Here is a 26,536-nt window from a genome sequence, read left to right as displayed (position 1 = left end):
TTCCTCTCCTTCTGTTTCTCCCTGTCTGCCTCAGTGTGCGTGGTGTCTTTATGATCTGCAGTTTGGGCAGTGAAATGTATTTATTTGGAAAGTGGAGGGCAAAGCATGCTCCACAGAGAGCTCATTGTAAGGTCAACAGAGAAGCTGGATTTCAGTATTCTGTCCAATATGAGCTGATGGCTGCCTGGCCCAGTGGAGCTACTTAATTTAAGCCAACTTTAGAGAAGATGAAAAGAACCGGAGACACTTTGTTATACACTGTGTTTCATGAGTTAGATATGGTGAGAAAATGCTTACTCTGTTTAGCCTTTAGCCCAGAAACTGAAGGAGGACTTTTGCTCAGCTGGTTAGTTATACCAATGACATCAATCAAATCCGAACAGCTCATGTTTACATTTGGAGGGGCTCATGCAAACAAAAATAGTACATAACACTAAAAGTTCAGTGTATCAACATTACTCTTTGGACAGAGTCAGATTAGCTGTTTCCAGCATCTTATTTCACCGTCTCCACTAGAGTTTGATCGTCATGGTACATATCTCAGACTTATACGTGTCTTCTTTTTTTAACCCTTGGTCAAGCTTTTCCTGCAAAGGTTTTGTGTTAAATTAAATGCAACTTATAAGTCATTTTTTGTACTCAGTGTGATGAAATGGTATACCTGTGAGCGACAGATTAAAGAGGATTAGGCAGATGAAGCAGAGGCCAACATGCCCTGATTTTTTTTCTTAGTACTGGTTGTGTGCTAAAATTATTAACCTGTCATTAACATCATTTATTTTTTTGGACTTGACAAAAGTCATTCAGAGAAACTGGAAAAAAAAAAAATATATATATATATATATATAGATAGATAGATAGATAGATAGATAGATAGATAGATAGATAGATAGATAGATAGATAGATAGATAGATAGATAGATAGATAGATAGATAGATAGATAGATAGATAGATAGATAGATAGATAGATAGATAGATAGATATAGATATAGATATATACACGTATACTGTTTATCCATACACTCAGTAGTCACTTTTAATGTTCAACTGCTTGTTAATGCAAATATCAACCCCCCCAATCACATGGCAGCAACTTAGTTCACTAAAACATGGAGACAAGCGGGATATTGTATTTGTTTTAAATGTTATGTACTTGTGTGGTACATGTATTTTTGACTTTTGCTGCCATGATGCCAGGTCTCTCTTGGGAATGAGATTTTTAATCTCAATGAGATTTTTTACCTGGATAAATAAATACTTTTTTTTTAAAAAAAGTCAAGGTGGCCTGATAATTTCAAAGTGAACATCAGAGCACAGGTGATTTAAGAGACTTTGAATCTAGCATAGTTGTTGGGCCAGACAAGCTACACTGAGTATTTCAGAAACTGCTGATCTACTGGGATTTTCCCACACAGCCATCTCTGGTGTTTGCAGAGAATGTTCTGAAAAAGAGAAAATATCCAGTGAGCAGGAGCTCTCTGGGTGAAATGCCTTGTTGATGTAAGAGGAGAATGGCCAGACTGCTTTGAGCTGACAGGAGGGCTGCAGTAACTCAAATAACCACTCAACACAACCAAAGTTTGCAGAGGAACGACTCTGAACGCACAAGATCATTAACCTTGAAGTAGAAGTAGCAGCAGAAGACCACAGCAGGTGCCATTCATGTTAGTTAAAAACAGGAAACTGAATGTTTAAAGGGTGCAGCATACCTGAGTATTGTTGCTGCCCAGGTCCATCCCTTTATGACCACATTGTACCAATGGCTCAAACTGGTTTCTTGAGCAGGACAGTGAGTTCACTGCACTCAAATAGCCTCCACAGTCACCAGATCTCAATCCAATAGAGCAGCTTTGAAAGGTGATGGCACAGAAGATTCACATCATGAATCTGCAGCAACTGTGTGATGCTAGCATGTCAGTAACCACCAACATCTCTGAGGAATGTTTCCAGCACTTTGTTGAATCTGTGCAATAAAGAATTAAAGCCGCTGTGAGGGGAAAAGGGGGTACAAACCAATACCAGAGGGGTGGAACTAATAAAGTGTACATATATTTTTTGATGGTGGCCACGGCAACTGTCATCTTTGTGAAAAGCCTCCATGAAATTGTAGTTCTACCATACTTGTGAGGACCGACGGTGACTTAAGCAGACAAAATGCCTGTCCCCACGAGTTTGAAGGAATTTTTGAGACTCAAAATGTGGTTTTAGTGTCAGGGTTACAATTAGGTTATGGTTAGGTTTAGGCTAAGGGTTATGGTTAGGCATTCATTTTTGATGGTTAGGGTTTGGGGAAGCCGCTAGGGGGAAGCATTATCGCAATTAGATGTCCTCACTAAGATATGAAAATGTGTTGTGTGTGTGTGTGTGTGTGTGTGTGTGTGTGTGTGTGTGTGTGTGTGTGTGTGTGTGTGTGTGTGTGTGTGTGTGTGTGTAAGGGAAATAAGTTGAGTCAGGAGCCCACTTTAGTCCTTTTAACAACACCACGTGAGGGAAAGTTCCTGTTACACTGGCTTCAAAATATTTCCTCTTGAGTGGCTTTCAGCATAATTAGATGTCATAGCTACTTGTTCAGTAATACAACTTCTTTTAGTAGGCTATAATATTATTGCATTCCTTGTACTCGGCTCAGTAAGGCTGTACAAAACAAAAACACCTGCGATATAATCCCATCTTTCCCTCTCCTCTCCCACGAAACAAACACCACCAACTAATTTCGAGTTAATTTAGAGCTCAGACAGCAAATTTAGCTCTTCATGTGTATATTGCTATAACTGGCTTAATGAGTACTTCAAATCAAATCTGAAATATCCCACAGCAAACCTGTGATGGTGTTTGGTCAAACTAACTGCAATGAGTAAATCAGATGATTTCACACCAGACACAGTGATTACTGACTTACTGTCACTAAAGTAAGCAGACCACTGTACTGCAAAGCTGAAGGAAACGGAGGATAATGGGAAAGAGACGCCTCTGTGATGTGGGTACTGGAAGGGATGGGTGCACACACAGCTGTAATTACAGAGTTGAAAGTATACACCCCGTTTCTGTCAGTTAGCATGACTGTCACTGTTATTACCCAGTCGCCTCTGTACTCTATAATGCAGCCGAGCTCTATAAGCACTCTTGCATGGAAATTAACTTAGTGGCTGATAAAGCAGAGTAAAGCTCATGCTAAATATAACCTGAGTTCAATACAGGGGTGGAAGTTGGGTGTACTGCTAAAACAACCTATGTTCCCTGAGGTAGTACAAGTTTGACTGAATCCAATTATTAGCTGGTGGATGTCATTCAGAGTTACAGAGTGTTCTCAACGCCCTCCATGGGTCCTGCCTGTGGGCTCCACACCACCAGAGCCACTGTAGGGTGTGAGCCATGATGGATGGCCTGGCTGCAACACAATGGCTAATGTTACAAGTTGTCAGCCACTCAATAGGGGGTGGTCTCAGGTGGCCATATGTAGCCCATGCCAGAGCGGCCCTTTCGTTTGAGAGTGACGGCTCTCTGGAGACCGGCTGTCTTTGATTATACAGCAGGAGAGAACACTGGAGGAGTCAGTGTCCTGTCAGGCCCAGACTCCATCATCATGGACTTCAAACTCTGCAGCGTGTACTGAGCACGATTGCCTTTTGTGCAGCCTATAAGTTTAGAAAAGTTGAAATACTTTTGAACTTGTGTTGCTGTTGCATCTGTGGTGCTTCTTAGTTGTCATTGTTAGATACGCGTTTTACATTTTACATAGCAGCTGCATGTTGGTGCACTAATTTGAAGGATCTCTTGGATATTCTGTTGGTGAGTTCTTTAGGCCTTTAACCTCTTTCACCCTGGAGGTCCGTGTCTTCCAAAGTACCATAGTACATTTACTGAGCAGGCCCCTGTTCCTGCTATGATTAAAATGGATGTACTATTTGTTGTGGTTCATTTGCGTTGTATCAAAGTTGGTCGAGTGCAGTCGACAACTTTTACAACAGGTCCAAAATCATCTGTGTCACTGACACAGTTTTATTGCCGTTATGTACTCTCTAATTTATGATGTTATCAATATTTGATAGACATTTTTAAATCTCACTGTGGGCCGATATGAACAAAAGTCGTTAGTTTTTTATTTTGTGAGTCCAAAACAGCATTTTCAAATTTCTTATTTTGATTTACCAGGAATGTCCAGTTATGTAAAACAAAGAGATTAGCCATAAGTCATGTGAGCAACAGAAGTAGTGAATATTTGGTACTTACAGCTAACCAAAAGATTTCATCTGTTGTCATTAAGTTGCTGATTTAATTTTCTGTGGCTCGACAAATGGAGCTAATCATTTCAGATCCAATAAATCGTCGCAATTTCAATTTGACTGTCTTATTCCTATTCTCTGCACACTGCCTTTCACCCTCTGACATGACAGCTGTTGATAGGCTCCAACCCTGAATTGGACAAGTGATTAAGAAACTAGATGGAAGGATGGATGGATAAATTCAAAGAAGCAGGGGTGTTTGTTATACTGGTACTGTGGTGTGTATTTCAGTGTAGGGCATAGAGCTGATACAGTCAAGGCAATGCATGACGGATTTTTAATCATCTATAACATCAAAGGCTTGGTTTTGATATAGTCAGCCTCGGGGGTGAGCGAACACACCTCCACTCATTACAGTCTCTAAATTTCTGCATATAAATATGTGTACCTACATTTATTTAGAGGAGCAAAATAAAAAGTAAGAGGTAATTTATTGTTCTTTCATATATATATATATATATATATATATATATATATATATATATATATATATATATATATATATATATATATATATATATATATATATATATATATATATATATATATATATACATATATCCTTTGTCTTCGGTGACCCAGCTCTACAAAATAACATCAGTAAAACTGCAGTAGGTTTCAGTCTGACACATCAAACAAAAAGTGAATCCTTTTCATCTCAGCAATATGGCAAAGAGGATGTTTACCCTCATCATCCCATTAACTTGTTCCAACCAGAATTACTCTTGTACAGCACTAAAAACAAGAGTCCCTCCTCTCATCCAGGAAATACTTAAAATCTGAATTTACAAGCCGTCGTGGCTGACCCAGACGGTGTCTGGGAGCAGGACCCAATCTGTTTAAAACCCCATTTGGACCTGTGCCTCGTGTCTGGGTTTGGTGTGGTCTCCTCTTGCTCAGTAAAAGGCTGGTTTGACAGACAGACCTATAAACAAACAGCTTTTATCTCTCTGAGAGAGACATGGCAACAAAGAGCCCAGCTGCCTGGCCATATTTCCCCCATCCCTCTGTTTTCCCCTTTTATCTTTCCTGTCATCGCCCCACCGTGCTGAAGAGGAGGCACGGAGAGATGTAGAGGTGCACTTATATCTCACAGGTTTGTTTTTAACAGCCTCTTTGTTGGTAAGCTATAGCTGTTTTCTGCCAATGACAAGGTTGTGATATGAGTAATATCCTTGATTTTCTTGAAAGGCGAACACACTTTTCCTCCTGAATCATACACAGCAGTGATCACTAAGCTTAATAATGATTTTCTGCCCTGGTATCAGTAATATTAATTAATTTTAATATTATAAATTATTGAATCATACACGGTTATTTGTAAAGTAGTTTGGTCACGATTAAGATCTGTTTAATGTTCATGTCTTAATATTTTTTGTGCTCACATCATTTAAAAAGATTAACCAATAAAAACAAGCTACTGAGGCAGCACAACAGAGATATTGTCATTTTGCTTGCATGCCTCCTTCCTGCTGCCCATATTACCCACACTGGAGAATCAGCTGTGTTATGCTGGTGGAGCCTGATGTAGCTTTGAGCTGAGGAGTGGGCGACAGATGATATCTGGTAACTTCAAGTGCCATCACTTGACATTTATCACACTTCACACGGCTTTGTGAAGTGACAAAGGGCACTGTGCAACTTTCTTTAACATATTTAGCAAGGTCCTGTAAACACAAGTGGAAAATTGGTGGTGTTCCTCTCTAAAGTATTAAAAATCTCTGAGGCCAATTTGAGGCTTCCCTTCTCCAAATAACCTTTCTAAAGCACCGGGGTTTCCTGCGCAGTGAAAGACAAGAAAGAGCTTATCATGGTCACAAAATATTGACTGAGATTTTGCCAATATTTTCTGATGACAGCGAGACGCTTCGATCAATACCTTGTGACCACAGTTAGTTCTTGTTCACTCGGGTTACAAGAAGCAAGCCCAGTTCTGGTCTGATATGTGCAGTCCTACGTGCCTAGTCATGATTCCCTCATACGTACCTCCATCTTGTTGAGGGACACCCAGCAGTCCGATGGGAACTCCTGCAGCATGGGGACCAGGAACTGTAGGCAGCCATCCCAGTGACACAACAACAGCATCATACCGATCAGGTTAAAGATCCGCATCACCGCGCTGGCTAGGTCATAGGTCATATGAAAGATCTGGAGACAGCAAGGCAAGGAGAGGAGTTTATATGTAAGATTATATTGGAACATGAACGCAGTAATTATGGCTTTCTTGACAGTGTCGTAAGTTTTATCTGATGAGACTTCGGCGCTATGTGTTCTCCAGCTGCCTGCATTTCAACCAGTCGAAATGATTTCCCCCTACCTCCAATTCATAATTGCTTTACTCTGATCTTAATGGAAAACATCATGAGGACAAGGAAAGGGGAACTTATAAGGACTTCGTAAAAGAAAAACTTGGTAGTGCTGCACTCTTGAACAAATGACTGCAATGTTGAAACTACAATGCCCAGATGGGCTACAAAATGCCTATCGGACATCATTCCAGCGTGCTGTTTCAGGCAGTTCGTATATATGACAATTTTAATTTTTAAAATCGTGGATGTTAAAAAAAAAAAGCTGAAAACAGAAGGATACATACAGCTAATACAAAGTGAATTGTAGTAAACTTTAAACATGTTTTCGATTAAGCTTTTCCTTTATATGTAAATCTTCACACAAGGGAAAATCTCAATAAGTAGCAAATTTGATCTTTTTTCTTTTCATAAAAGATGCTTCAGTGTATCATGTGGTCTTATTATGGCTGCCGTGCGGATGCGTCCTGGTCACTTCACACATTCAGGAATGGTCCTGAGCAGATTTGATTACCTGACCCACCACCCTTTGTGCTACTTCCTTTTTATTTGTTTTCACTTTCTCCCTTTGTTTTCTGTCCACAGTTGTTAGTGTCTGATTCATCCCACTGTACCTTATTAACCTCCTCCTCGCCGTGTCTTTATTCTGTGTGTCTTCTTTCACTCTGTGTCACAGAGTCAACACAGCTTCCTTTTGTTCTGCAGCCTCTTCATTCTCCATGTTGGTATTCATAACCCCAGCCAGTTTGTCTTCTTGTGTGTGTGCTGTGTGTGTGTGTATCAGTAACCGTGTCCACTTTTGAACCTCAATCTTGACCATGTCAACTGCCCCTCTGCTAAGAATCTACTATAAATTCATTTCCTATTGGGAAGCTGCCGTCCTGCTCAGCTTCACACTCTTCTTTGGATTCCACCAAGTTTAATCAATGAGTAGGGGAGACAGCTTCCCATCAGTTTCAAACCAAACACAGCAGGAGCGAGCAGCGCATTCGTTACACCGAGATATGTGACATCAATCTGAGGCGCCAGCACGCATGGGGCCCAGCCCATATACAAAACACTCACGCAAGCCGGCGGGCACAAAAGATACACTAACAGCGGAGACAGACGTGCCATCACATGCACACAGCGTGATGGACAGGGACCATCATGAGCCTTAACAACTGATAGTCTGTGTCGTCTCGCACATCAATCATCCTCCATCACTGGACAGTCACTTAGGCCAATCATCTATCACTTGCCTTACCTCAAGAATCAAAACTGTGATGCTGCTTAGCATCTAATAGCTGCTTAAAAGCACTAATAATAGGTATGAGATCTTAATGTGCAGAAGTGACAGTACGTTTCATTATAAAACACGTAGAATGGTCTGATTAGTGTACTATGAAGGAACAGGAAATGGGTCATTTCTTACTCAGTGCAACTGAGGGAGAAGTGATACTCTATGACTGGAGTGATGAGGAATGAGACTGGACATGAATCACATGTGCTGATCTTTCTAAATGCAGCTTTAACCTTTATGAGGTTTTCACTGTCACTTTTTATCAATCAGCGACTCACAAAATAGAGCAGTTGGTCATCATTTTTGCAAGGAGGATGGATGACAGAAAGCCGACTTACACGGTCATGTTGTGCTGGCTCACTGAGGTGTTCAGAACCGCGGACAGCACCGAGAACGTTACAGGAACTAAAAACAGCTCACAGCTTCAACTCTTGGATTTTCAAAATAAACTGGAAACAGGCATTTGAAATGGGCATCTCCCGCATGTGCCAGTGTTTCGCTCTCCACTACATCGCCGCTCTTATTCTTCGCACGTGCAAGTATTACTTCCCATCATGCACCACTCTATGTGCATATCACATAATATCTTCAGAAATCCAATTATCCAAAGGTCAAGTGAGCAACCAAGCCCCACTGTGCTGCTCACTACTGCAAAATGCCAGCACCAGGCTGCCAATACTCGCATAAATAAAAAGTAGAGCGATCTTATGACACTGTTGGACCTCCTGTCTCCCAGGCTATTCCTCTTAAAGCAGAGGAGGAGAGTCTGGTGAGGGGCTGGGGCAGGGGCCCACAAAGGTGTATCCCTCTCGTGGAGTAAATAATAGCTGAGTGGCCAGGAAGTTCAGGACTGGTGCTTTGGGTTTTGTCTTCAAGAAGCATCCTAGCAACAGCACCCATCCTCACATGCAGAGTCTACCAGTCAGGTCTGTGCAGACCTGCCATCTCACCTAACTCTAATCACTTTAAATGAATAATTAGTCACATAATCACAGTCGATAGCCCCCCTAGTGCTGCTTATGATAATCGCTGTCTCTACTTCACCTGCTCTTCCTCCGGTCTCTTAATTGATTAACTATGTTTGCCCTGGTAATAGGTTGCTTATTAAGTGCCACCTGTGGGACTGCCAGGTCAGATGGAGACAGAAGGTTAGGAGGATGGTGTTACAATAACAGTAATTAGAATGCAAACTTTGTTAGCGCGCAAACATCCTGCAGACATTATATTTTTCTCACCAGGTGGCAGGTGAGAACACTGATCCTGGGCCTCCAGGTGAAGGAGAGCAGGCCAGAGAAGCAGATTGTTGGTTTGGCCATGAGCCAACATCAGCATATTGGAGGAAAATCACTGACCTTTTCTCACAGACTAAGCTAGGGGTTTCTTCTTGTGTAGCTGTGAGTTTTGAGATAATGTTTTAGCTCATGGACAGCTATGAAATGTGTGCCCTTACCTCTTCCCATTGGTGGATGTAGCGTATTAATCTGGAGAGCCTCAACAGCCTCAGGAGACTCAGGATCTTGGTAAAGCGGACGATCCTCAGGGCCCGAGCAGTCTTGTACACCTCTGAGTCGATCCCCTTCTCTACTATAAGGAATATGTAATCCACTGGGATGGAGGAGATAAAGTCTACAATGAACCAAGTTTTTAAGTACTTCTTCTTAATGGTTTTAGGGTCCAAAATGATGTCTGAGTTGTCCTCGATGATGATTCCAGTGCGAAAATTAAGCACAAGGTCCATGAGGAAGAAGGTATCGGACACCACGTTGAAGATGATCCAGGGCGTCGTGGTCTCGTCCTTGAAGAAGGTGATGCCCACGGGGATGATGATCAGATTGCCCACCATGAAAAGCAGCATTGTAAAATCCCAGTAGAACCTATCAGGCGTGTGTGTGAAGTGGAAGTGGATGTGTGTGCGTGACAGTGCATTTTAGATGGGTGTGTGCACAGAGTACAGGAGGGGAAAAGAGGGGAAAGGGGAAGAAAAGACAAAAATAGAGTCAGATGAGAAGAGGGATTTGCTGTGGAAACGCAATAGGCACAAGAGACTGCCTGGCTCAAAATGGAAAAGTGTAAACAAAGTGCAGCCAAAGTGGTATTTTTTACCAGCATGAGCATGCAGAGAATAATGGGGGGGGGGGGGGGGGGGGGGGATACTTACTTTTTCCGATACTGATGTGAATTATAATCAGCATTAAACCGATTTCTTTACACATTTTCGATTTTTGTAACAAAGCAAAAGGAATCTAATGATTATCACTGTTTGTGTGAGTAAGGACATGTAGCACTGCTGTTCCTGTAATAACTCAAAAATTTAAATGCAAATGTTTAAATGATGGGTTAAACCATGGAAGGCCTTTTCATCTTCGTTTCTGAACCACTGGGTTTTATTTTGGCTTTGCCTCTTAATAATAATAATAATACATTTTATTTATGAAGCACCTTTCAAGACACCCAAGGACACTGTACAATAGATAAAAACACATAATAGAACAAAGACAATGAAGAACAATAAAACAAAAGCATAAGATAAAATTAACAAACAGTGGGTTCACAGTGAATATGCAGATTTGAACAGATGGGTTTTGAGTTGAGATTTAAACTGGGGGAGAAAACCAATGTTTCTTATATCTGGGGGTAGAGAGTTCCACAGCCTGGGAGCAGAGAAGGTTAGAGAAGGTTAGCAGAAGAAGTTCCTGAAGAACAGGGGTGATGTGCTGGTAGGAGGGGGTTCTGGTGATAATGCGAGCAGCAGTTCTGAACCAGTTGAAGCTTATGGAGGGATTTTGGGGGGGAGACCATCCAAAAGAGAATTGCAGTAGTCAATACGGTAGGTAACAAGACTGTGGACAAGAAAGGACATAGACTGGGTGGAAAGAGAAGGATGTAATCTGTTAATGTTGCATTTGGCAGGACCGTCTTCATTGTTTAGGGTCCTGCCAACACTTATACATCTGCATGTTTAAAAATCAGTATTTAGGGAATATAAATGACCAGAAAATTCCTTTTTAATTTCTTTCTGTTGTTCAGACCTCATTAAAACCGGATATGTATGAATATAAGCTGAATTTGCGACCAGCAACAAACAAGGAAATGTTTCATGTTTTTGATTTACTTTAATTTAATAACACAGATGCATGCATTTAGGATTTGAGTGAGGAAGTGCTGCATAGGAAGTAGCCTATTATTAAGATCAGCAAGTAGATATCGATTGTTTTCTCTCAGGTTTTACATCTGGAGTCTGAGAGACTGCAAACAGAGGGATTTTCTCACTATTTTTATTATTTTTTATTTCTGAATTCTGAATGATCTGTTTAAATCCATGATTGTATTCTCTTGTCACAAAAAGTCGCGCATAGATTGTGTTAAATGTGTTTTTGAGCCCTCCTGGGCCCCAACAACAGAAAATGAGGGCTCGTTTATACGAAACTCTCAACAATATTACGGTATTGATATCAAGAGGACGACAGTCTCGCTTACTTACTGCCAGTGCTGATGTGACAGGCTGGTAAATGGGACAGAGAGCAAAGTGTTGAGGTTTGATCCCGTCACAGGAAGCTCTGCAGGACAGGTGCAGCGCTGAGTCATTACACTGCGACTTATGCAACAGGAACTGACTCCCCCACCACACGACAACAACAATAACCGCCCCGATGATGATATTTGAAGCAACTTTGTTGCTTTAAGATACATTGATTAGCATAAGTATCAGGGGAGGCCGCTAGCTTCTCGCGGAGTGGGAGTCTGCGAGCTAAACAAAGGTCTACAAAGTCAAATTGCATCTCTGCTGCTGAAGTTATGTCTCATGCTTGGTATCCTGACACGGTGTTACGTGATACGAAAGGGCCAAGCGTGGATGATGAGTGATGGGGGTCTAAACGTAGCGCTCACACGCGCGAGCCGACTCCAAATGAGATGGGAGCTGTCCACTCCCTGTGGTGCTGAAACCAACCCATCCAGCCCCAGAGTCAAACCTGCTGGTTTTTTGACCCAAATTCAATCAGGCGACTCATACGTTTATAATAAAACGCTGAAAGGCAAGCCTCAATCACGAGGAGCCCTCTTCTCTGGTGCTTCCTCCAAAATATTTGAATGACAAAATAGCTGCTGGATGTCCAGCTGGGTCATCGGCGTTTGAGCCGCAATACAAAAGAGCGCATCCGTCATTATAATGCACAATCCGGGGAGTCTTACAGGCGGATATGTCTCCAGTGAGCATGCTTGAGGTTTCCGCACACTTGGCTCAAGGTGACATTCCATTACTGAGTGCATCACATACACACGCAGGCACACACACTCACACACACACACACACACACACACACACACATACATACATATACATCCTGTCAGCAAGCTTTTGTGGTAGAGCCTACACTGCACACCTTATCCGGATCCTCAAAGAAATAATGGCATTTTAAATGAAGGCAGCTTCAGAGCGCTGTCCCCTTTGCTAAATGAGATCGCACTGCAACGAAAAGTCGAGGTATATTAGCAGGCCTAGCTTGTTGAGCACCCCAGACATGCTATAGTGTGGACTACAATGGGTTTGTTTACAACCTTGAAAGGACACTCTTCGCTAAAGTCGGTTTGCCTGACAACAGGTTGTTTGGCGGGGGGATTACAGGCGGTCCGATGCAATGCATCGTTTTAAATCTCTGCGGGTTCAATCATAAGGGACGGCATGAAAAAACCAGCAGCTGGCAGCCCCGAACAATAAATGCATGTGTTTCCAAGGAGTCCCAGTGGTTAGGCTACTCACTGCAAAGTAAGTTGTAGATGACAATGAGGACCCTTGCGAGCCCCTCATGTAACCAATCGCACCCACAGCTCTTACCTGAAATCGCTGTAAGGGTGGATAATCCAATTTCCAGCTGATTTTACCCTCTCCTGCTCTCTCTCCACTGCTTTTTGACTACCATACATGCGCAAGGAGAATTTGTTAACTCCAGGCTGCAGCATACTGCTAAACTGCCGCTGCATGAAGCTGGCTTGGCTTCCCCGAGGTTCTGCATCTTCGGCGGGCACAATTGCCGGGCCATCCTCCGGCTTCTGGAAAGTGACAGAGTTCCTCGGCTGCTGGGTCTGAGTCTGAGCCGGGCCGTGTAGCGAGGACGAGGCTTTCCGGCTTGGTGCGTTAGAGAAGGACACCTTGGAGTCCTTTTTCTCGGGGACTCCGCTGGACACGGGGTTTGCGCTTTCTCCTCCGTGCCCCCCGGTCAGGGATCCGCCTGGCGTGATCGAGCCGTCCATGCTGGCGGTGGTCGAGTTACAGGCTCCTCGCTTGGCGCTCCCCCCGTCCTCGGCTCTCCCCGATCCCCCGGTCTGCTTCTCCGTCTTGGAGATGATTGAGCGCAGGCTCCCGGTACCCGAGTCCCTCCTGCATTCTCCGTTTTTGTTGCATTTCATGCTGGAAATTGGAGCGACGCCGTTGCAACCATCACCCGCTGTCGCGTTTAAAACCTCTACCGCGACCGCTGATTCCGACGCCTCCACCCCAGAAGCTCTGCAGGTCTCGCCGCGTTGGGCAGCATCGCCCGGAGAGGGTGTCTCGGTAGCTCTGGAGGCAGCAGTGGGCCGTGGGGCGGCAGGAGCGTCCTCTGTGTGCGTAAGGCAGGGTTCCTTGTTGGAGTTTCTCCTGGAAGCCAAGGACGAGGCTCCCCCTCCTGGCGTAAAGTTCTTCATCCTGATACTGCCGCCTCCTCCTCCGCCTCCGCCGCTGCCGCTCCCCCCAGCTCGGCGCAACCGCGGATGCTGAAACTTGGACTCCTCTTCTCCGTCCTCGGTCTCGTCCATTACGACGTTGCTGGGCACACCGGACAGGTTAGCGCTCGCTGCCCCGGGAGAGCCAGGGTCCAGACAGTTCTGCCCGCTGTTGCTCCGCGTGCATTTGGATGAGACAGCCTTGGCTGCGCTGATGTGGCTGCATCCAGTGCCGCCCTCCGCCTTCTTTTTCATGGTGGCAGCAGACGCCGGCGAAACCTCATTCCTGTCCATGACATTGAGCATATCAAATTTTGCCTCCAATTATCTTTGAAGAAAGCCAATCAGAGATAGAGCGAGGAAGGAGAGGAGAAGAAGGGGGAGAGAGAGGGAGAGATGGGGGGGGAGAGAAAGGAGAGAGGGAGGGGTGGACGTGACTTATTTGCAAACTACTGCACTTATATTTTCACTAGTCATTGTGTCAGAAATGATTAAGCATCAAATTAATTGGGTTCTTTGCGTCAAATGTCATTACAGCATTAGCCTGTGCTCTTCTAAATTCAGTTCAGCCTGCATCCAGCTGAGGCCTCTCAGTCATTACCTTAAACATGAATTAAGCGTCATGTTTAAATCTAAAAAAAAAATAAAAAATACCTGACATGCTGCCAATTACTGAATGTTTTTCCCTGAACGTCAATGCAAACTGAAATTAATTCATGTGTTCTGTAAGACGTTGACAATGTCAATCTTCCTTAAAGCATGTTGGTGCCTTAGCTGGTGTTTAGCACCCTCTAGTGGTCATAATTCACTTTATGATTCTGGCAAAGCTCTCAAATGTTATCCATGGCACATGTTCAAAACCAGCAACAGATCTACAGTCTGGACTCATTTCTCTACAAAAACAAAGTGCATTGAAGATCCCGAGGGGACATGCTGAAACTCACAATATTGATTTTTGTCCTAAAAGCTTTTTCTTCTTATTCATTCAACTTATTTATTGCTACACATTTGAGTCTAGTAAAAAATATCCAAAATATGAATGGGTCCAGTATAAAGCTTCTTACATTCAAAACATACAATCCATCATTCTCTTCTGCCATAGAGCAAGAGGCAGGCTACACCCTGGACAGGTCACTAGTCTGTCACAGGGGTAACACAGAGAGAAGACAACCATTCACATTCAATTTTCACACCTATTTAGAATCACCAATTAACCTAACCCCACTAACTGATTGTCTTTGGATTGTGGGAGGAAGCCGGGGTACCCAGAGAGAACCCACGCAGACACGGGGGGAACTCCACACAGAAAGTCTCTGGATACAAGCTGGATTCCAACCCAGGACTTTTTAGCTGTGAGGTGCTAACCACTGCCAAGTATACAGCTCATGAAACAAAAACTTCTGTTCTGGTGCTGTCCACATTTGGCCCTTTTTTTTGTTGTTGTTTTTAAATGCTTACTCTTATATGAAAAGGAAATACCAAGGAATAATCAATTATTCCTGTCCTTCTCCAACACCTGACCCACAAAAACAGAACAACTTAACACTCAGAAGTGGAGTCAGCTACTGCATAATCTGGCAGAGACTACCTGTGACAAAGGTCGGCAAGAATACACAGCAGATGTCATGTACTGCAACGACTGTGTTGTGGTTTCACCTGCAAAGTATGAGCACAACACCAGCTGCTTCCACATAGTGAACAAGTAAATATCCACTGGCATCACCACGTTCCAGACTAGCAGATAGTCTGAACCCACATGTAACACCAGCCAAAGCCACAGAGGTATAGCTTCATCTCTACAGATTTAGGCCACGATAATCGAGTGTTCTGCCACCAGAGGAGAGATAGTAGCTAGCCTCTTTTCTTTGTTCTAGTTTTGGTTGGGTGCAATTTTGGCCACATATATTTAAAAAAAATGGTTGTGGTGCTTCACAGAATCTGGCATTTACACAAGAATATACAGTAACTAATCCCACTTAGCAGATCTGATCTGCGACATCTCAGAAATTTCTTATCTTTTACTATCAGTGCTCAGAAGTCATCTCTGCCCCCCCCATGTCGTCTTTCTCTCTGTCTCCCTCTTTCTGCCGTCTTCCCCTTGCATCATTAGTCAAAAATGTGCAGCAGCACTCAGGTTCGGTTTAATTTCCTGGTAGTGGTGATGTAGTGGTCTGACATTCTCAAATGGTTTCCAGCTAATTCCAGACCAAAGGGAGGCAGGAAAATTAATGTAGGTAGCAGAAAAGAAACTCTCAACAAGTAGGTAGGTAATATGAGTGGCCCAGAAACATGTTGGTGAACACAAGAGCAGAACGCACATGCTATAAAGGTTGATCCATTAATCAAACCACATGTGTTAGCCCATATTGGGAAGACTAAGTGATGGCCTTATTTGTGTGGCCCATAAGGTAAGAACTCTAAAAACTAAAGAGGAATCACATGATCTGTAAGTCTTCCCAAAAGTTCTAAGGCTTAGTGATACAACATTTCTCCACTACAGCAGTTCTGTCGAGCTTGTGTAAATAAGTCACCAAAAGCTTTCTGTAATTGCGTTGACGTGCTGGCACCTCATTACTTTGTACCAACAACTTGGAGTCCTTTAGCAATCTTATATTCATTTACTTGAATCTGAAAACCTCACAGGGCGCTGCAGTGACTCAGACGCCACCTGATTATTAAGGGCTGCTTAATTCAATGGGAACGTCTGATGTCTTTTTCACACATTGACAGAAATCCAAGAATGGCATGTTCCTTTCAGGGAAGTAGTTCAAGGCTTGAAGGTTTTATCAGTTCAGATTTAGGTTTTATGAACACCAAGCCTCAAATGAACTTGTAATGTTGTAAATGATCTATCAGAGTCATCTTCGTGCTCTTAATTTTGCCTTCACGGTCATTCATGATATGTATAAATACACTCATCAGCTACTTCATTAGGTACTTATTTCCTTAACATAAATATCTAATCAGCCAATCACATAGCAGCAACTGAGTGCGTTTAGTCATGTAGACGTGGTCAGGACGACCTGCATCAGAAAGGAGAAAGGTGATTTAAGTATCTCTGAATGTGGCATGGTTGTTAGTGCCAGATGGACTGGTCTGAGTATTTCAGAAACTGCTGATCTGCTGAGATGTTCTCACACAAACATATCCTGGGTTTACAGAGAATGGCCCGAAAAAGAGAAAATATCCAGTGAGCATTAGTTTTCTGGGTGATGTCAGAGGAAAATAGCCAGAATGCTTTGAACTAATAGGAAGGCCACAGTAACTCAATGTAATAATAAAGATGGGTTGGTGGATGATTTCTAGTGTTCTATTAAATGCTTGCTCTTTGATGCTGTCAGCTCCCTCAGCTTGTTTTCCCAGCTACTCATACTCTGCTCTCTGGGTCCCAAGGTGCTATCCAAGGTGCTAAATGGTGGACGCACAATTAGAACATGGGCACCACCTGTGCTAGCCAGCCTTCCCTGGCACTGCCCCATCCATTCCCTGCAGCTGAACAGCAGACCACATCCTGCCACACTCAAATAACCACTTGTTAAAACCAGGGTATCACACGTCAAACCTTGAGACAGAAAGGCTACAGCCACAGAAGACCACACTGGGTGTCACTCCTGTGAGCTAAGAGGAGGAAGCTTAAATTCACATACGCGCAACAAAATTGGTAAAATGAAGATTGACAAAGTGGTTCCTGGTGTGCCAAATCTCGATTTCTGCTGCAACATCCAGATATTAGTCAGAATTTGGTGAAAACAACATGAAATCATGGATTCATTCTGCTTCAGTCTGCTGTGGGGGATATTTTCTTGGAACAATCTGGACCTCCTGTACCAAAAGGGCTTCTTTAAAAAACAAAAAAAAAAAAAAACAGAATATTGTTGCTGACCATGTCCTTTTCCTTTATCACCAGTGTACCATCTTCTGATAGCTGCTTCCAGCAGGACAACGCACCATGTCACAAAACTCATATCATCTCAAACTGGATTCTTGAACCACAAATTATTAAGGCAGCCCTAAGAAGGAGTACCTTATAAAGTGTCCTTTGGTTGTTTATCATAACTGAAAGGCTTTGACTTGTGCCGTAATACAGAGAGTGAAATATTATAGTTTAAAATTTGTTGCATCACCATATCAAGTTTTTTTTTTTTAAGCCATTGATCAGTTTCTATTAAGCCACACATCATCTACACTGATTCAGTGTTGTATAACAATCACATATAAGGTCAGATATGCGACGTGGCTGAAAACGAGCATTGCTGCAGCAAACAAGACGCTGATTTACAACCATCACTTTACTACATGATCAAAAAAAAGTTTCAAGACATATGTAAGACATTGTTTTAACCAAAAGTTTCAAATCTCACATGGTGAGAAAACACATTAACATTTGTTATGACCCATTAAAGAAATCAAACCTCAAAACACTTCATCCTGAAAAAGGGAATGAGGGAATTTACATTTTTTAACATCCTTTTTTCCCCTAAACCTATAGTTTAACGTATACTGTATAGTTGAACCTCAGAGTAACTTTGTCAGCTGTCATATTTCTGTACAACGTCAGCAAAAACCTTTAAATTTGTTTTCAATCACTTTATTGTGACTGTACAAAAATTCAGTAAATAAAATAATAAAACACTTGTTTTCGTGAAACACATTTGGCCAGTTCCACAGAGGTAAGATGATCCCATGCCTGTTTGCCTTTTCTTTTTTTACTTTGCAGGGGTCCAATAAACACACAGTTGTGAACATTTTCACTACATATCCCCTCCTAAGTTGTAACAATGTTCAACTTACCAAGATGCACCAAATACACTGAATCAAACTCTAAAAAAATAAATTAATAAAAAGAAAAAACACATCTTCAAAGATTTATTCAATGCAAAAGGTTGAAATGTTGCTTGTTTTTGTTCAGCAGTTGACTCACATTCACATCCCAACATGAGATTTTGTGCCAAAAAAAAGAAGAAAAAAACCTAAAAAAACCAAAACAAAAACTGTGCAAATAAATAAAAATCAGATGCACACTCTCAGTCTCCTTCCCGCAAGGTCTTAGTTTGATCCATTCGCTGTACAGTGGCTCGCAGTTCAAAAAGGAATTCTCTTTCTACACATCTACGGACTCCACCACCACAGGCAATGTTTTTAAAAAAAAAGAGCATCTTGTCTTTTAAATATAAAATGTGTCCAAGCACTGCTGCAAGGACATGTTTTCATCAAAAAGCAGTCCAATCTGGCTTCAATTCTGCTCCGGGTCTTGTAAGAATCCCACTCATAAGTGGACTGTTATTATTATCGTCATCATATTCTCCATCTTTTCTGACTCCCACCTCCTCAAACATTCTGTAACAGTAGCAGCGGGAGCTGGTCCCAATATCCGTTCAGCACAGAAGGAGGGAGAAAAACAACAAAACAAAACAAAAAAAATCCTAAAATTTGAGTTTACCTCGTCTCACTGTCCCGTTCACCTGAGACAGAAAAATGTCCTGGTTTCAGCTGCAGAGAGGAGCTGCTGGGTCTAAGAAGGGTGTGATGTTTTCTCTTGTGAAACAGTGAAAATCTAGGAGTTGCTGGCAGCATTTTCATTGCTAGGTGAGCTTGGGGAGGAAGAGGAGGAGGAAGAGGGGGAGAAGTTCATTCTCGATAACCCCGGCGGGTCTGTGGCTGTGTTTTGTCCACTAAGACTCTTCCTGCACACAGGACACGTATCATGCTGTAAGAGACGGGGCATAGGAAGTTATCACTGTGATCAGCTTTAATACATGGACACAGCAGTTTTATTCTCACCCACAATCTTAATAATTCAGTAAAATGGACAATTGAATTGAATTTAAACAACTGAAAGAAGCCTGGTTCCAGACAACAGCCTTGTGGCTACACTGTAGACATAATGCAGACTCTTCACTGGGTGTATGCTTCCACTGTAATCAATGAAAATGCCTACATTAGGCGTGACAGCAATAAGTAAACTGAGTGTGCCACAAAGAGCCACTCCAAAAACGTAAAAATAGACGACGCTGTTGGGTTGGGAAATCTTTTTTTAACTCCATAAATGACCTTTGATGCCAACATTTATTTAGCCAGTGTAGTCTGGCCATCCCACAAACTCAGTCAAACTGCCTTACTCAGAACATGCAAAAGAGAGCCTTCAGTTTTTAGGCCCCTCTTCTATGGAACCAGCTTCCAGCTTGGATGCGGGAAACAGACACTATCTCTACTTTTAAGATTAGGTTTAAAACTTTCCTTTTTGCTAAAGCATATAGTTAGGGCTGGATCAGGTGACCCTGAATCCTCCCTTAGTTATGCTGCAATAGGCTGCTGGGGAAATTTGCATGATGCACTGAGTATTTATTCTTCAGTCATCTTTCTAACTCACTATGTGTTAATAGACCTCTCTGCACTGAATCGTGCTTGTTATTAACCTCTGTCTCTCTTCCACAGCATGTCTTTATCCTGTCTTCCTTCTCTCACCCCAACCGGTCGCAGCAGATGGCCCCGCCCCTCCCTGAGCCTGATTCTGCTGGGGCTTTCTTCTTGTTAAAAAGGAGTTTTTCCTTCCCACTGTCGCCAAAGTGTTTGCTCATAGGGGGTCATATAATTGTTGGGTTTTTCTCTGTATGTATTATTGTAGGGTCTACCTTACAATATAAAGCGCCTTGAGGTGAACGTTGTTGTGATTTAGCACTGTATAAATAAAATTGAATTGAACTGAACAAGCACTGCATGTAGCCAGTAAAAAGAGAGAAAATCACCGCAAACGGTCTGAAAACCCTCTGTGTCCAGTGCAACCAAAGAGTTAGTGTTGGAATTTGTTATTGTCAATTCAATTTGACATATTTCTGTAAACAATGTAATTCAACTGCCTCTAGCCACAGCTTCAGTGACAAGGTGATTTCTTCAGGACTCACACGTCATAAGCTGCTCAAGTTAGAGCAAAATAAAACTAAATAACCCCCACCAACCAGAAAACATCTGACCTCAACACAATGGCAGGATGAATGACAGCTCTTAAATAAGACAGTGCAGCATGCATCCGACTGGTTTTGTAAGCCGTGCCCACTTATACACAGGTACTTTGGTAAACACTGCTTTTTCTGTTTTGGCCTTTTAGTAAAACAGAGCTTCTGAAAAAAAATCTTTCCAGGGTGAAGATTGGCTCACAAATGTCAGCAAATTCCTGGAAGATTGCTGAAAGTACCAGAAGAGACACATGATATGCACCAAGGGAAAAAAAATGCAACTCATTTATAATATGGCCTGCAACTAAGTGTAAGACGGGGAAATATTGTGTGTTTTTCCAAACTACCGTGTAATGATGCAGTATGTGTAAAACTGCATGGATTAGAGCGTTTTTCTTTACTCCTGGAATACAGAAAACCACTAAAGTTTCAAAGCAGCAAGATTTAAGAGAGCCACCAGAGAATATTGAGAATCAGTGCTGCTTTTGAAAGTCTTTATTAAAACTGTAAAGCTATGATTTAGCAGTTAACTTGTTTACGGTATCATCAGAAACATTTTAATTGTATTTATATAGCATCAATTCATAACAGCACTCACCTAAAGGCACTTTATACTTTAAGGAAAATAATCTAGAAGATTAGAAAAAAAAGCCAACTATCACACAACCCATTATGAGCAAGAACTTGGCAACATTGGGAGGGAAAAACTCCCTTTTAACAGGAAGAAAACCTTTCAGCAGAACCAGATTCGGGGAGGGGCAGCCATCTGCTGCAACCACATTAGTAGTTTATGAAGTACAAAGGTTATATAAGAATCAAGTGATCCAAAACAAACCTGGCTTCATATGCAAGTGGTTGATATCAATGAAATAACACAATTAATGTTTCAATCAGCTCTATAGTTCTGTTTGCATCATCCATTAAATATACATACCTGTTCCAGCCACGGTACTATACAGTCATTGTGAAACAAATGATTGCAGGGTAGCTGCCTTACACTCTCGTCAACACTGTAGTCTTCTTTGCACACGGGACACTCTAAACCAGCACCTGTGCAAACAGCAAACGACACACCATCTGTCTGTGCTCACACACACATCAGCCCCAGGGAAAACTGAGATCATGCTGATATAGTTTATTTGAGTTTAGGTAGTGTTGAGCAATTGTGACAAAGCCAAATGTCCCAAAAAAGAGACACTTTTCAAAGGCTGTTTTCTCATTATTCAAAAAAAACAACAAAAAAAACCACATACTGTTGTTGAATCAGTAGAACTGTCTACACAGATGTTTTATTTATTTGTTTTTAAGTAGAGTGCATAGCTGAGCAGGTTGCAGTGAAATGTACAAAGAACCACACTGAAAATGAGAAGAGGACTTACTGACGTGCTCCTCTGTGATGGAAATCGTGGGTAAATTCTTTATCCTCTCTCTGTCTGCAGGAGGGGGACCCGTGTTTTCAAACTGGTTTAATAACTACAAATGAAAAACAGACATGCTCACAATGACCAGCTGTGACCAAATCAGAATGACAACAAGGCCGATCAAATCAAAGGAAACTTCTTTTCATATTTCTATATGCCTGATCACCGGTGCTTCATTAGGCAGTTGCAAACGTGCATTCTTTGACTCTAGACACAAAAAAAAAAGAAAAATTTTAATTTGGACCTTCTCCTTTTTTTTCGACTCCACTCCCACTGTCACTGTTATTTTTAGAGTGAACCTTGAAATTCCTGTTCTGACCAGACCCTCATGTTGAGGATCATTAATATTGATGGGAACCGGGTCAATGAAAGCTATGACCCAGGGACCAAACCACAAGTTTCAGTGAATGAGTCCACAGTGTCCAAGCCTGAAGGCAGCATATCAGGTCAGGAACGTGACCTGGACGTGAAAGTTGCAGGAAGGTTAGAAGTGATGCTGGGCTGCAGAAGATGCTCCTTTAGACTGAAGGTTTTATACAATTCCAGGGGGATACTGCTTGTGACCCTAACTTCAGGCCTGCATTGTGCTTTGCCATTTCCTTAAGCTACAACACTGATGTAATTTCTACCATTTCTGTGTTTGTTGTGGTGGCTCTTTTATTTTGCCTCCATGCGCCTCTGTGTTCTTATCCTGTCCTCAGTCACATTAAACACCATGAATTAAAAACCAAGCTGCACATTTCACTAAATTATGTTCAAGTCACAGATACATTCTGAGCCAGTTAGCCTAGAGCTTTGTCTTTGGACTTCACCTTAATAACATTACAATAATGTCTGTTTTGGACTTCTGCAAAGACATTTAGGGGCATGCTGGTGTGTTACGTGTTAACCATGCGGTTATGTCCTGATGTTTCATATCCAGTGCCAGCCGATAGAAAAAAAAATGCTGGGAGTTTTTTTCCCTCCTAGGTCCTCGTTCTTCGTTGTAGTCAGCCCCCCCTCCCATCTCCCACAGAGTAATTTTTGTTTGTTCAAAAAATCAGCTGATGCAGATTTACATTTTAGTTAGTGATCCAAATTTGAAAGCCTTCAAGGTCAAATCTCTGAAGCCTCTCTGTGTACGTTAGTGAGACTTCCTGAAACACCAGACGGAGGTTCCAAATGTTGTGCTCAACACTTTTAGATTGTTTCAGTGTATTTTTAAGTGCTAAACTTGCTAAAATGACCCCACTCTGAAATCCAGGGCCCAGGTCTTGTATTCACTAGATCACAGTATTCCTGCAACTCTGTTGAATAGATTTGTTGGACTCGAAAGCCAAGTATAAAATTCTGTTTCAGTTTATCTCTATTTTCATGTGAAAGAAAAACATTGTACATACCTGCGTAATGATAGCATCGAGCCCATTGGCACCCCAGGCATAGTCCATTGGATTGGAATGTAGCATACCCCTGCAAATTAAGAAGGATGTTAAAGTAAAAAGTCTCCTGAAATAAGTAAGCAATGTGTCTATCATACATTCTTAAACTTACCAAGGTCCCATCCCAATATTTGGCATGGCTGTAGGTGCTATAATTCCATTTACTAGCTGCTGGATAATTCTAGTCAGGAAAAAAGAAACATCACAAAAACAAACTACTTACAACAAGCAACAGGGTTCAAACTGAGAAACAGTGGCATTAATACTGTTACCATAACATGTGACATATAATGTTTGCACATAACACAGTAACAAGCCAAGCTGTTTCCCCTGTCACTTCTTCTCAGTTACGCTCTACTGCTGAAAATGTCTCACCCCTCTAATGTGGGCACTCCTTCGTGTCGCGTACCCTGTCGCCGAGGAACATGCCGACCCCGTGGTTGCCGTGCACCGTATCTTTGCCGCGATGCCATTTCCCGCTCTCTCCTGTTTTCCGTCTCTCGGTTGTCCTCTGTGGGTAGCCGCAACCGAAGGTCAAAGTTTTCATCAAAAATCCCAAGGGCGAACGGACCATAACCCGGGGGAAATGTGAATAAGTGCTGGTGATCCACGTTCTAGTGGTAGAGACAGAGACAATGTCAAAATATAGTGTAGGGCATAGGTGTCAAATTAGGCTGTGGGCCAAATTTGGCCCACAGCCTAATTACATTTGGCCCGCGAAGCCATACCAAATTACCATTAGAGCTGGCCTACTGGTATTATACAGCTAATATATATATTGTTTAGTATTAAGTTTTGCTTGTTCCATATTCAGTTTTCCAGCAAAACTTATTTGAGTCCATAAGAAAAGATTCATTTTTATATCTGGAGGAAGATTTTTTTTTTCAATAAATATTAATGTTAGCCCGCCACTTTGTTCCAGTTTTGAATTTTGGCCCACTGTGTATTTGAGTTTGACACCCCTGGTGTAGGGTGTTAAAAAAAAAATTTTCAGAACCAGCTGATTTATCACGTCACACTTACCTCCAAGACTGGGCGGAACTGATCACTGGAAGAGGAAGTAGAGGCAGACCCATTTTCAGCACTGCATAAACAGAAAGTGAAACGTTAAGAGGTAGAAATGTACTGAAATATTAAACTAAGTAGCGATACACCGATTTATCATCAGAGCATCAGTACACAAGTCCCTTCTGCCTATGGTCAAGATTTACTGGTGGCTCATATTTTGCACTGATGTTCTGATTCATTGACTAAATGTTTGTTTTGAAACTTTGTTTCAGTGGACTTCTTCAGATTGATCCTCCTTACCTTCTTTCTTCAGGCAGTTCCTCAATAAAACCAGATTCACAGCGTGGACACGTGTAGTCCTACAATGAAAATGTAAATTTGAATCCCTGACACAAACAAAGTTGTCTCTTTATTAGGTCGAACGCCAACATTATATACTTCTGCAACCCATATATATATATATTTTTTAATTGTCTTTAGGAGCGTTTATGGAGTGCAACTTTATTGAGCAGGGCTTCAGAAGTTTCCTACATTTAAAGGGCACTGTGTCACACAGCTGAGCAGCAGACTGACTAAAGAGAAACTGTTACTGCAACATTCAAGAAGCTTCATGTGAAAGGCTTTGACAACAGTGCTGTTGATGACACAACAGCAGAGCCGACAGAGAGTGACTTTGTAATGATTTAACAACTACAATCAGCCAACAACAGTCTTTACTGGAAAGCATTCCCCGCTAAGCGGTGTCTCCTGAGTAAAAAAAAGAACAAGTCCCCTAAATCGAAAGTGAGCCCGCGGTCTTCCGTTAGCTTGCCCGTTAATGTCAAAAGGCTACCGCGGCTGAACTTGTCAAGCCCTTAACGTCAGCTCTACCTGGTTGTCATTTAGTGACGTTCGATATAATAAGGGTAAAACATGACATCTCAACCCAAGCGTATCCGCCAGCCTGATTAGTGACACCTGACTACCACCCCGTCCTTTACTACAGGGCTAGCCGAACTAGCGCAGCTAAACAGCAGCAAATGAGTCGAGAGACTCTTTGAGTGCCAAACCCACATAAAAAAAAGACAAGGTCGGATATTACTCATCATCCTTCACGCGGACAAAAGGTGTCTCTACGGCCCTTACCGGTAAACGCGGACTAATCTCTGCTGAACACCGGTGACAAAAAAACCGGCAGGGCCGTGGGGGAGCTTCAGCCATTTCTGAGCAGGAGAGCAGTTCGCACAGTACGGACGGGTAGCAGCAAGGGACAACAGCGACGGCTCTTGCAACAGGAAACGGAAACTAACGCGCACCTGACACGACAGGCAGGAAATGATTTCCGGTGTATTTACCTCCAAATTATAATTTCTTCTATCTTACCATAAAACGAACTAAACGAATATATAATATAGAAGCAAGTCTTTAGTTTTATTTTTTGTCAGTTTTGTCAAATTTGAGGAGGCCCTATTGGTGCATTTTTGACCTACATTGGTATGGCTATAAGACAAAGTGTTTTGTCTATCTGTATATTGTACTACCTTTTCAGAACGTTTTAAACCTGATCATTTTTATAATAATACGAGGAAGAAGGCAAAGAAGAAAGAGAACTAACCCATTTTAAACAATAAAAATGAACCTGAAAAGAAGCTGAATGATAACAATTAATAAATGATTAAAGTATTGGACTATAATTACTGTATTTTTATTCTTCTTTCGACTACTGCCTACTCCTCTGTCACACGAATCCTCGGCATGTCCTCCTTCACTGCATCCATCTTCTTCCTGCCTGATAGCTCAATAGTCAGAGCTTGTGGTAACAATATATTCACTAGCCCTCCTCTTTACAAGTCCAAACAATTTCAATAGGGCAGGGAGATGTGAAGAAAAAAAATCTTACTACAGGTTGTTTTGTTGTTGTTTGTTTATTTCTTTGTTTTCCTTTAGGGGTTTGAAGATGAAGGATAATTATATACCTTGTTTAAGATTCGGAATTTAAGAAAGCATGGTTTTATTTAATTATTCTATACCTATTTATGGTAAATGGCCTGTATTTGTATAGCGCTTTACTAGTCCCTAAGGCGCTTTACACATCCAGTCATCCACCCATTCACACACTGGTGATGGCAAGCTACATTGTAGCCACAGCCACCCTGGGGCGCACTGACAGAGGCGAGGCTGCCGA

The 26,536-nt window shown here is 42.1% G+C and overlaps 2 protein-coding genes across 2 annotated transcripts in view; both read right to left on the bottom strand.

Annotated features, from left to right (window-relative positions):
* The window catches only part of LOC113010778 (potassium/sodium hyperpolarization-activated cyclic nucleotide-gated channel 2), a 40,138-nt gene extending 22,444 nt beyond the window's left edge, over positions 1-17,694 (bottom strand). The window contains exons 1-3 of the mRNA XM_026149982.2: positions 12,707-17,694; positions 9,323-9,746; positions 6,271-6,432 (exon numbers count right to left, since the gene is read on the bottom strand). Coding sequence (XP_026005767.1) covers positions 6,271-6,432; positions 9,323-9,746; positions 12,707-13,878 — 1,758 coding nt within the window. The 5' untranslated portion in view covers positions 13,879-17,694. The remainder of the gene's footprint in view (positions 1-6,270; positions 6,433-9,322; positions 9,747-12,706) is intronic.
* A 152-nt stretch (positions 17,695-17,846) lies between these two features.
* On the bottom strand, positions 17,847-26,040 carry rnf126 (ring finger protein 126). Its single transcript, XM_026150734.2, has 9 exons — positions 25,498-26,040; positions 24,673-24,731; positions 24,388-24,448; positions 23,740-23,978; positions 23,477-23,545; positions 23,326-23,395; positions 21,905-21,998; positions 21,460-21,575; positions 17,847-19,279 (listed from the first exon to the last, which is right to left on the bottom strand). Exons 1-9 carry the CDS (start codon positions 25,570-25,572, stop codon positions 19,127-19,129), a joined length of 936 nt encoding a protein of 311 aa, XP_026006519.1. The 5' UTR covers positions 25,573-26,040; the 3' UTR covers positions 17,847-19,126.
* Positions 26,041-26,536: the final 496 nt, after the last annotated feature.

This window comes from Astatotilapia calliptera, chromosome 18 (assembly GCF_964374335.1).
Source record: "Astatotilapia calliptera chromosome 18, fAstCal68.1, whole genome shotgun sequence".
Taxonomy (NCBI): Eukaryota; Metazoa; Chordata; class Actinopteri; order Cichliformes; family Cichlidae; genus Astatotilapia; species Astatotilapia calliptera.
This window is presented reverse-complemented; position numbering and strand designations above follow the sequence as displayed.

What these genes read in the sequence shown, in the direction of transcription:
- rnf126 (XM_026150734.2), bottom strand. Translation starts at nt 25,572, where the DNA reads ATGGCTGAAGCTCCCCCACGGCCCTGCCGGTTTTTTTGTCACCGGTGT. An exon ending in AGATTAGTCCGCGTTTACCG is followed by an intron (nt 24,732 to 25,497) that starts GTAAGGGCCGTA and finishes TTTTCATTGTAG; the next exon opens with GACTACACGTGTCCACGCTG. An exon ending in GAACTGCCTGAAGAAAGAAG is followed by an intron (nt 24,449 to 24,672) that starts GTAAGGAGGATC and finishes CTGTTTATGCAG; the next exon opens with TGCTGAAAATGGGTCTGCCT.